Source organism: Brassica rapa, chromosome A07 (genome assembly GCF_000309985.2).
Source record: "Brassica rapa cultivar Chiifu-401-42 chromosome A07, CAAS_Brap_v3.01, whole genome shotgun sequence".
Taxonomy (NCBI): Eukaryota; Viridiplantae; Streptophyta; class Magnoliopsida; order Brassicales; family Brassicaceae; genus Brassica; species Brassica rapa.
The window spans coordinates 18,237,641-18,250,079 of NC_024801.2; the positions used below are offsets into that span (position 1 = coordinate 18,237,641).

The 12,439-nt window shown below is 31.4% G+C and overlaps 2 protein-coding genes across 2 annotated transcripts; both read left to right on the forward strand.

Moving 5' to 3' along the window:
- Positions 1-9,352: 9,352 nt before the first annotated feature.
- On the forward strand, positions 9,353-10,798 carry LOC103831387. Its single transcript, XM_009107286.2, has one exon. It carries the CDS (start codon positions 9,353-9,355, stop codon positions 10,796-10,798), a length of 1,446 nt encoding a protein of 481 aa, XP_009105534.2.
- On the forward strand, positions 10,799-12,439 carry LOC117126851. Its single transcript, XM_033276012.1, has one exon. It carries the CDS (start codon positions 10,799-10,801, stop codon positions 12,437-12,439), a length of 1,641 nt encoding a protein of 546 aa, XP_033131903.1.

Consider the following 12,439-nt stretch of genomic DNA (forward strand, 5'->3'; position numbering starts at 1 on the left):
AATGGATTTGTGTTTTGTGTTCGTGTGGCCTGAAACATATACTATGACCATATGGGTAACTACAGTGCCGTGCGAAGAGTTTTAGGGGCTTAAGGCAAGTTTTAAAAATAAATTTATTTACAATCGTAATGAAAACAATTTTCTAATATGATATATTATTTCCACCAAATACACAAGTCTAATACTGTAAAAAAATAAGTTTATAACGTAAATATGTTATATTATGTCATATAGAAAAAAATATATGAATTCAAAAAGTGAGTTAATTAATTTTCGCAGAAATGTTTTTTTTTTAAATAAGTCTAAACCACTATACTATAAATTATTTGAAATTTTGGGGCCCTAAAAACAGTCATATTAATCGGGGGCCTGAGGCGAATGCTTTTTTCAATACACTGTAAGCACACCTCTGAGTAACTAATCAAGAACTTGTTCCGTTTCCAAACGTTGTTTGGACAAGTATATATGATGCTTCAGTTAGGTAGAGTTAATTTCTTTAATGTAAAAGGTTATGTACTGTCGTACTGACATCAAAAGTCAAAACGATGAAGAAGAGAAAACTTAAAGGAAAAACTACTAATGGAATCTGATTTAGACTCGTGTGGATGAGGTTTTTAAAGTCAAGACACATGAGTTATGAGGGATCAATGCCACATTAATGCGTTTGTAAACAATTACGTGAGGTTGAATTCAGTTTTAGTTATATATTTAGAAGTGTGAGGTTGGAGTGAGTTCAGTGTTGTGAATTCACATTCCATTTACGTCAGAATCATGTTTAAGCTTCTTTGGTTCTCTTACAAACGGAACATTTGAGGTTTCTTTCACGAGATTTTTATTTTTTCAATTTGTCTTCACGTTGGGCTTAGATTACTTCATAGTCTAAAGGCTTTTTATTGTTTAGCTATTAGCCTCACATGAGCCCCGTCTGTGTTGGTACCTGGTAGTACCATTTCTTCATTGTAAATGATGAAAGAACAAAATTTTAGGTGAACTGAAAGATTATGAAAACAGAAAAGATGTAATGCAGATAAGTTTGATAAAAAAAATTATGATCGATGTATGATGTAAATTTGGGCCGAATCCATATTGATGTACCCATTGGGGTTTTCAGTTAATGAAAGAGGCCGACAAAAAAAATGTAATGCAAATATTGGTTTATTTCAACTCATTTTGAGATGACACTGCAGCATGGTGTTTAAAATGCTTGTGTTATTTATATTGTCTAACTTGTGTTAGTTTCTCATTTTACTAATAAATTTAGTTAAAGTTTGAGATTTACAAGTTAAAAGTTTTTTTTTATCATGTTTAGTTTTAGCATCCATATTGATTTGTCTTTATTCCTATATATCGCAGATGAATATAGGAGAAGAGAATAAGGGATAAGTCAAAATAAGTCCACATCACAAATCACTTCACACACGCAAAAGCATACCAACGTCTTGTCTTGTCAAATCATTTTACATCTAGACAAAATTTTACTCCCATCCATATGTATATACACACTCATATAAAACACATATATGACCGGTCTTAAAACACATATACGTAAACGATTTAATAAATTTTAATTTTACAAATTCGAAGATTTATATCTATGTAATTTTTATTTAAAATTTTGAAGGCTATAGAACAATGCTTCACTGGTCCATGTCAAATGTCGGTATTCAAAATTCAAATTACACAGTGTTATAGTCAATCCACTTTGTAACCTCCACTTTATAGCACTGAATATGTTTTTACGGGACCACAAAATTATCCGACAAAGCATATTAAAAAAAAAATTCTAGAATAATTGTTTTTAAGTTTTTGTCACAAAAATAACACTCGATGAAAAAAATGATTAAAATAAATTTTATTAAAATATAAAAATGTATTTTTACCTTAGAATTAACTAATCTAAACTTACGGGTGTTGTTCAGTTAATGATTTAAAACCTATTGACAAGTTTTGTAATCAATTAAAAATTTAAATTTAAACATAGTTTTTAGTTGATGAATTCTAAAATCTCTGTAATATACATTGAATTTTGGTTTCAATCATTTGTTCATAAGAATCCACCGCAAATGATTTTAAATCAATTATAAAAACAAAGAAATTTTAAATCCTTTGAAGTTGAATAATACCAAATTTTAGAAAGTGAAATTAAATCATTCATTGAATCACACTAGATTTTAAATTAGATTTATAAATACCATATCTAATAACACTAGATTTTAAAACATAATTTAGAATCATTATTCGAATAATATTGGATTTTGCTTAGATTTAAACTCTATTAAAATACATAATTGAATAACACCACTTTAGAGTTTAAAGTTAATGGGTGGAGTTTTGTGGATAGAGTTTCAAATTTAAAAAAAAATTAAAATTTTCAGAATAAAAATGGGTTATTTTGATCATTTTCTTTTTTAAAAACTATTTTGTGACAAAAACTTAAAAATTGATTTATGAGAGAATAGTTCTATTAATAATTATATTTAAGCATGAGATAACCTTCGTTGGTTGGACGGGAAAACAAAACTATATATTCGAGACGCGTTTAAAGAATAAATTGATTATTAACTACTTTACTCATATTCAGATTAAACATATGAAAAGCAATATAAATCATGGTACTAAAAAATTGTGTGGGTATTCATCTTTTTTTTTTTAATATAAGTGTGGGTATTCATCTTATACGTCTTGCAATGATAATCTTTTTTTTTTTAGTCGTGCAATGATAATCAAATACACTTTTATTGTTTTAGATATAAATCATTACTCAAAAGAGTCGAATTCGTATTTTCTTGAAGTAGTTAGTTACAGTTGAAATCATTAGAGTTGTTGAACAAAAAAAAAAAAATCATTAGAGTAACAGTTTGGTGGTTTGCAGTTCTCTGGATTAATTTAAGTTTTGTTCGGTGAATTGGTGATAAAACAATACGGCTATACATAAGTTCTATCAATATCTAAAAAAACTGTTTCGTGATAGAATTAAATGATAGATCTCTTCATAAATCAGGTATGACTTAGAATAGAGATCCATGGAATTGCAAAAATCTAAGTATAGACACATACTAATGTACTGATAGGAATATTTAGATATATAGTAAATTCAAAAATGCATGTTCACAATATTCAATATTGATTTTGCATGCAATTGATTAGAAAGCTGAGGAGCTTTGGTCTAGAAGTAGGTCCGATGGGTTGCAAATAGGGTAATAACAGTCTTTGTGGCAACACGTGACTAGTCTGGATCGCTTCTGTAAGGCTAGAATAATTCTGTATAATTAAAATAAATAATAATAATAACAGCCTCTAGAAACAAGAACATTATTATATATGACCACCACACTAGAAGATCTTGCTCCATGTTTTAACTTTCTAACGGTTAGAAATAAATCTTCTTTATCCAAACAAAAAGCAGCTGAGATTTAGTGATGAATAGCCGTATTGTTTTATCACCAATTCACCGAACAAATCTTGGAACATTACTGTTTCACTACCTGTCCTCTTGTTCTTATTCCGTCTTTCATGAAATTAAATTTATTGTATTTATCCATTTTCAATACTTAAGAAACACTTCTGTTTTTACTTAGCAGCAGAACTGAAAACTGCAGCTATTCTGGTCTCTTTCTTTTTACCCATACACTTTCCGTAAATATGAGTGTATATAGTATAATCCAATGTTCTATAAAACGGCTTAAACGTCTGCATAGAAGATATATCAATCATATCCGAAATTATTTTATTAAAATTTGATTTAAGCTCTTCAAATTAGTTTAAACAATTTTGAATCAGTTTAAATCGGTAAAAGCCGATATAAATTGATCTAAATCAGCGTAAATCAATTTAAATAAAATAATAATGTTATTGAAAGTCACAAGTTTGTCTGAGTTTTTTTGTGCATCTAATATATTATAATTTATCAAAATAATTTTATAACTAAACCTAAAACAATATATGATATAAATATAATATATAATAACAAATAATAATTCATTAACGCATATATCCCGTCTAGGTCCTGATAGTTTTCCTAGCCGGTAGATCTATACAAAGCGTATAATTACTGATTAGCAAAATTTTGAACATTGATATAATGTATATTGAATATGACTACACAAATATTTTTAAAATTTATGAGTCATATACATAGGTGAAAATGCTAGACCACCTTTGCCAATGCACTGAAGATAAAACTTGACATATATCGCACACAAATTCACAGACACACCTTAATACGACTAATTTGTGATTTGATATAATTAATAGAGCAAGATGCGTATCTTACGAAAGAACCGTTACGGAACGTCTGATTATGAAGTGAATCCCATGAAATTTATCAAACCTAAATGGAAGAATATTATATAATTTCTATCGTGATAAAGATTATATGATTTAGATTTTTGTCATAAGATTTAGATAAGTTATATTCTTAATTAAGATATAGGTCGAAATTATATATATATATATATACAACTCTTATGTAAATTACTGAGACACAAAACAATTTATATTCTATTTTCCAATTCTAGATGTTAAGAGTGCTAGCATTCGATCAAAATTAAAGCTCCTGCGTCATATTTTAATCTTTTGATATTGATTATCGGGTGGTGTTGAAGATGATGAAAATTAAAATGTGGTGACGATGATGAAGACGATGACCTCTCATTATTGAATGGGACTTCTTCATGAAAACATGAAACGTTTACCTTCACGTTCTGAAGGTTCTAAGGTTTTTATTAATTAAGTTAGTGGTTTATTCTGTTTTGATTTGCCTACTGCAAGATTTTTTAAAAATAATTACAAGGTTAAAGTTTTTGGTTTGAAACATTCTTTATGGTGTAGTTTTGGTGAGTGCAAAGATTATTTGAGTTTTAGTGCGTTTAAAGGTTTGTGGTTTTCACATGGGTTAAGTTTTGTCTGAGATTTTTTCTATAGTTTAAATTTTGTATGGTGTTTTGTTTTTCCATAGTTTGGAATATTTATAAGTTATAGTTTAACTATTATGAGAGAGTTCTAGTAGACCGCTCAAGTTTTTAATGATATAGTATTTCAGATTCAAGAGTTTCACTTGAAGATGACTTTGAGTTTGACTAGTGAGAATTATCTTGATTTAGAATTAGATTCATGTCATTTTCTTCTTCAAAGCTGTCATCGAACTGAAGAAGCCGTGACTTTTGAAATAAACAAAATCTGAGTTAGTTATAATGCAATTCAAAATTGGAGTTCGCTTCAATTATTATACTTTAACAATCGTAAGCCTAGAACTAGAAATTAAAACTTACTTTACCCGAAAAAAAGAAGCCTAGAAAGTAGGCCTGGAACTTTTATCCGAGATCCGGATTCGATCCGAGATCCGATCCGAATCCGATCCGAAAATCCGGATATCCGGAGAGGCCGAATCTACCGGATAGTACAATGTTGGATCCGTCAAAGCCAAATCTGGATCTGGATTTTTTAGTGCGGATATCCGGATTCGTAAATTTTATTAATAACTATTTCAAAAATAGTAATATCTATATATAAAAATTAATTTTATTTAATATATTTTCATTTTTATAATAGTATATATAAATTTTATGTAAATTTTGCAATATTATACATAGAAATAATTAAAAAATTATATTTTTTTATTTTAAAATTATTGTTAATATTTTATATATATTAATATTATTTTTTATTTATTTTAAGGATCCAAATCCGGATCCGGATATCCGCCGGATATTATAATTTTTAGAAGGATATCCGACACCCAGATATCCGCGAACCCTTGATCCGGATAAGGATAGTAAAATTATGGATCCACCAGATAGAGATCTGGATCCGAATATCTTAAAATTGTCCGGATATCCGATCTGTTCCATACCAAAGCATTGCTTGCCCCACACAATGCTAGGTAGGGAAATGGCAAATCCTGATCACCAAAAGGGATTGGATATCAACTCACTGGTCTTTTCTATTTTTTGTTCACAAACCAACTCAATGGTCTTAAAAATTAAAATTTAATGAATATCAATACCGACTATTTTATTTTACGGATTAGGGTGTTATACTTATACTCTTAACTTTTCCCTTGATTTTTGTATTAGGTGAAATAAAAACTAAATGTCAGAATTGGACAATTAGTTTAAGTTGGTGATAAATTTTTTTTATTGATTTTTCTAAATGATGGCAGTATCAATTCATAACAAAATACGAATCATATATACAGTCTTAGCATAACCCTAGGATCCGGTAAAGGAGGACCTTTACCGGATCTACTGAAAGTAAAACCATTATCATGATAAAAGAAAGATAAACTATATAGTATATACGGGACCTACTGATATATTCGGTTAGTATTTTAAAATTTATGCATTGAAAATATTTCTGTGCCAACGGTGGGTCGAAAAAAAAAAAAATTTCATTTACAGTGATACATAAAAAGAAAAAACCAATTTTTTTCTAGTGGATCCACAATTGAACATATAAATCTGATAAGCCGTATATAATCAGGTTTACATTTTATGAAAACTTTGTTAAATGAAAATTAAATCTAGTAACAATTCAAAACTCACCATTAATCCATGATCTGATACTGGTTGTTCCAGTAAAAATCTAGAAAACAAAATCTAATATTCTTCTTAAAAATTTTGATTAAAATTTTCGTATAATTTTTAATATTAAATAAAATGAATAAATTAATTGATTTTGTGATTTTTTACTTTAATATAAATTTTATTATGTGAGTAGAAGAAAATGAAAAATATTATAGAGAACCAAAATGATACAATAATATTAGTTTACTTTTGTTATTAAATCATCTATTATAAATTTATATTTTACATATTTTAGATCTAAAATTTAATTCTATAATATGTTTTAGTTGTTCATTATTTCAACTTTAACTAAAGTCTTAATTTAGTATTAAAAATTAGTAAAATAGTTTTCATACATGCAAAATAAATTTTGATTATTATTTTGCAAAATAAAACATAAATAATTTATATTATCTTATATTTTCATTAATTAATAATATTATATTTGTATATAACTATATATTATAATTTATATTATCTTATATTTATATTGATCTTAAATTTAACCACGTTTAATTCAGTAATTTAGTGATCAAAATAGTAATTTAATTCAGTGTCCAGATCGAATTTAAAAACATTGAAAAAACTGAAAAAACAAGACAGACGTCAAATCTGATCTTTCTCTTATCATACGACTGCCAGTTCTTTCTTGGATTGTCATTCTTTTTCACTAATATTTTCCATTTTTTCTCAACTATAACAAAATTCAAAAGCAATATGTACGCTACAAGTATAACAAGATATAGATAAGTTTGAACAAAAAAATACGGAAAATTGCTTTTTAGAGCAAAAAAATGATAACTATGTCTATTTAGACTAAACTCATATACTTTATGTCCCATTAGGCTAATTATTTTTAAAATAGTAAATGCCTTTAAAATTATAATTTTTAAATATAATAAATAACGGGTTCAATCAAGCGGGATTGATCAATCCAAAATTACAAGGTCGAACGGATCGATCAATTCTGATCACTATGCAAAAAAAAATCACGGAGCATATACTGATCGACCTGGTCCATTTTACTCGATCGGCAAAGGTAGATTTCATACAGATAGACCGATCTCGAATTATAGACCGATCGATCCGTGGAAGCATAGATATGAATCATGGTAGAAATAATGTGTAAATTTTATGAACAATCAACGGAATATAGAAGACGGCGTGAGAAGAAGGTTACCACTTTTTTTGTTTTTCTTTTGTTTTAAAAAATCGATTTTTTTAAAATGTGATAGTGAATTTTCTCAAATATTATGTTTCTATATTTTTAAAAACTGATTTCTTATCCGTAGAATACATCTAATATGTAGAAATCGGTTTCTATAGGTTTTTAGAATTATAGTAATGTGTAGATTTTGATTTCTACATGTTTTAAATTTATAGTAAATTTATAGAAGTCGTTTTCTACATGTTTTAGATTTATATTAATGTATAGATTTTGATTTCTAAAAAATTTAGATCGGTAGGTTAAACGCAGAATGTGTATTCTAAATATTTTTAGAATACTATTATTTACGTAAATCACATATTCTAAACATTGTAGATTCAATGAAAAAAAATGGATTTCGTATTTTATTTCGTAGAATGTCATTTCTACTTTATTTAGAACAAAATCTGAAAATTATGATTTAAATATTTTTAAAACTGAAAAATACCACTAAGTTCATACAAGTATTTTATCAATAGTTACTATTTTTCTAATTTTTTTTGTTTGTAAAACTATTTATTAAATTTATTTTCAAAAATAGTGAAGGGTATTATGTAAAGATAGCACAAAATAGATATTAGTTTAAAATGACATGGTTATCATTTTTTTGCTATACAAAAATAATTTTCCCAAAAACATAACAGTTTGTTTGTTTCTTTGTTTTCTCTGTCAAACAAAATATAAGCAAAAGGAAATAAAGGTCACCCGCACGTGTGTTCCTGACTGAAATCACAGTGTAGAATATATATTCCGTTAATAAATTGAGCTTCTGCCCCAGCATGGGTCTAGCTTATTAATACGTTACCGAAAACCTGATTTGAATAAATTTGGAATACATTTTATTTTTTTTTATTGACAAGTACTCGTACTCAAAAAAGTTCAATTATATTTTTTTATTTATATATTTTTTTGAGTACGCGTTCTTTGGACCTGGTGTATCTTGTCTTTACCACGAATGATTTTCCTTGGTTAACAATAATTGTTGTTTTTCCAATATCTGCCGGTTCATTAATGTTATTTCTCCCGCATAGGGGAAATAAAGTTAATAAGTGGTATACTATATGCATTTGTATCTTAGAACTTCTTCTAACGACTTATGCTTTTTGTACTATTCCAAGAATATTTCATTCAAGGAGATTTTGACCGGACGGGGACAAAACAATGTAATTAAGTTTCTTTTGGTACAAAAAAAAATATTTTAGACCAAAAAAAAAAAAATTTAATAACAAAAGTTATGTAGTTAAGTTTTTTTAGTCAAATATATAGAGTTAAGTTTCCAAAAATAAACTTTAACCAGCTTTAATTCTCTCAGCGTATTTTAGCAGATTCCCTTTTTTGGGCTTTCTTCCCTGTTTGCTAATATACACCTTCTAGCAAAGTGGGGCCTCAGCACCGATAAACACGTTTTATTATCTTAAAAGTTTCCTCTTTATTGGGTTTGTCATCGTTATCCTATCTGATCGTTAAAAATCTTAGAGTTTGTCTTTGAAGATCATCTGTGTTCTTCTCTAAATCAAAGGGGTTTTTAAAATTTGGGGATCTATCAATTTCGTTCTGGTTATCTCTCCTTGGGGTTTTCTCTATGGCTTCTCACCTGGACAACGCGCTTCTTCAACTCTCGATTGAAGAAGATGAAGAACCCTTTGTGCTTCCTGATCATCCGGAGTATTACTCAACGGGTAGGAACGCACTTAGCTTGGTGGGCAGATTATTAAACCCTCAGTGTCAGGATATGGCAGATTTGATTCTCAACATGCCTCGGAAGTGGAAGTTGTATGGTAGAGTGAGAGGAGTGGCTCTCACCCGTGAAAAGTTCCAGTTTATTTTTACTCACGAGCATGATATGCTTGACGTTCTTAACAAAGGCGTTCACACTCACAATCTGTGGCCCATCGTCTTGGAAAGATGGGTTGAGAAACCTCCTGAAGATTATCTTCAGTTTATCATGGTATGGGTTCAGATGAGGAACATCCCGATAAACCACTACACGAAGAAAGCCTTATGGTCCTTAGGAGATTTTGCGGGTCAAGTAGTGGAGGTTGCTTTTGATCCAGACAAGCCGCAAATCAAAGAGTATGTAAGGGTGCTTGTACGTTTCGATGTTTCAAAACCTCTCCGAAGAGCCAAGAAAGTAACAACGCCGGGTGGTGACACTGTGAACATCCTGTATGATTATGAAAGGATTCAGAAACGGTGTTATACGTGTCAGCGACTAACTCATGAACAACTTTCGTGCCCTATCTATAGGAGTACAAAGATGTTGAATGAGAAATCATCAGGATCATCTGCAGAGAGTATGTCTCAGGAGATCAATGAGGTTTTAGAGGAATCTGATCCGCTGTTTGGACTTATTCCAGATCATCTCTTAGGTTTTGATGCTTTGTCTGGAAAACCTAAGATTGCTAAGGAAGTTATGGAGGATATGCGACTTTACTTGCGAGCTGCTGAAGGTGCAGAGAGATTAGCAAGAGAAGAAAGAGTTAAGAAGTCTTTTGGTGATTTGGAGAATGATCCAGTTGGTCAGAAGACTTTCTTAAGATTAGAGCCTCCTCCGTCTGTCACTAAGATTCTGGATAAAGGAAAGGGTCATGTCTATGATTTCGGAGCTCAAGAGGTGAAGACTCCTAGACCTGATAAGCTGATGGCAAATGCTATTTCTGCGGGAACCAAAACTCTTCAATCTGGAAAAGTGGTATCTGCCATGCCTCTCTTGATGGTTCATTCTGATTCTAGTCTCCCTGAATTTTCTGCTCAGAGTTCAACGGGTTATAGTGCTGGTTCTTTCGTAACCAGTGCTTCCGGGACTCCGATAAAGAAACCTAAGGGTAGGCGAAGACCTGGTACTTTCATCAGAAAGGCTAATGGCAAGGGTACATTAAAGGCAGATGCGAACAGAGGTTCTAAGTTTGGAGAAGGTGTCTTCACTGATTCGAAGAGGAAAGCAAAGGAAGATGTCGAGCCATCTCAAAGCTCTGCAAGGTTTAAGAAACCATTTGTGGTCCCAATTGAGGGACCGTCCAATATCTAAATGTCTATGATCAGTTGGAATTGCCAGGGCTTGGGCCGTGCACAAGACCTAGTCATTCCAAGACTACGGGAGATGCGCAAAGATCATTTCCCGGACCTTTTGTTTTTGATGGAGACTAAACACAACAGAGATGACTTGGTGGATCTACAGACATGGCTAGGCTATGATAGGGTTATGACAGTTAATCCTATTGGGTACAGCGGAGGCTTAGCATTGATGTGGAAAAACTCTGTACAAATTGATTTCAAGTTTGTAGATAAACACTTGGTGGACTGCTATGTAAAGTTTGGGAAGGAATGTTTTTTTGTATCTTGTATATATGGTGAACCGGTTAAGAATAATAGACCGAAGCTATGGGAAAGACTATCGCGCATTGGAGCTTATCGGAAAGAACCATGGTGTATGGTTGGTGATTTTAACGAAATAAGAAACAATGACGAGAAGATCGGAGGCCCTAGACGAAGTGAGGCTTCTTTTCAAGGTTTTAATGATATGCTTCAGATTGCTGATATGTCGGAACTGCCAAGCACAGGGAATTGCTTCACGTGGGGCGGTCAGCGAGGAACCTTATCTATTCAATCTAAATTGGACAGGAGCTTCGGAAACAAGAGTTGGTTTCAGCTTTTTCCTGCCTCCAATCAGGTTTTCATGGATAAACGGGGTTCGGATCACAGGCCAGTTCTGGTCAAATTCTTCTCCTCTTCTGATCCCTACAGAGGAAGCTTTCGTTTTGATGGGAGATTTTTACATAAGCGTGGTGTGCAAGAAGAAATCAAGAAAGCTTTGTTAACAGATCATCCTCTTTTCGAAACCAAGGTATCAGACAGATTGAGGAGATGTAGAAAAGCGCTGAGTAATTGGAAGAAGAAAGAAAACATCAATTCTCGTGATAAGATCAAGCAGCTTCAATGTGCCTTGGAGTTGGAGCAATCTTCTTTGCATCCCTCAACATCGAGAATTTATTTTCTCAAATCTGAACTTGTCCAGGCTTATAGAGACGAGGAATTGTTTTGGAAGCAGAGATGCAAGGATAAATGGGCTATCAAGGGGGATCTAAACACCAAATACTATCATGCTTCAGTGAAAGCAAACAGAGCAAGGAAAAGGATCATTAAACTAATTGATGCCTATGGTCAAGAACAATTCTCTGAAGCTGCTAAAGGGGAAGTTGCTTCTGAATATTTCTCCAAATTATTCAAATCAACTTCCAATGGTGATTTCACTAGTCTATTTGAAGGTTTCACTAGACGCGTTTCTGATGGTATGAATGAGGATCTTGCCAGAGATGTCAGTAAAGAAGAGGTTAAGGATGCGGTCTTCTCTATCAATGCAAGCAGTGCCCCTGGTCCGGATGGGATGACCGGTCTTTTCTTCCAAAGATATTGGAATACGGTTGGAGACCAAGTTACAAAGGAGGTTCGTGAATTTTTCGTAACAGGCTTGTTTCCTGTTGAATGGAATTACACGCATCTCTGCCTAATTCCAAAGATTGATGATCCTGTTCTTATGTCGGATTTGAGACCTATAAGCTTGTGCTCGGTTCTATATAAGATTATCTCGAAGATTTTGGTTTCCAGACTCAAACCTCTCCTACCTGTCATTGTCTCTTCTTCCCAATCGGTCTTGTTGAAGAGAGGCTAA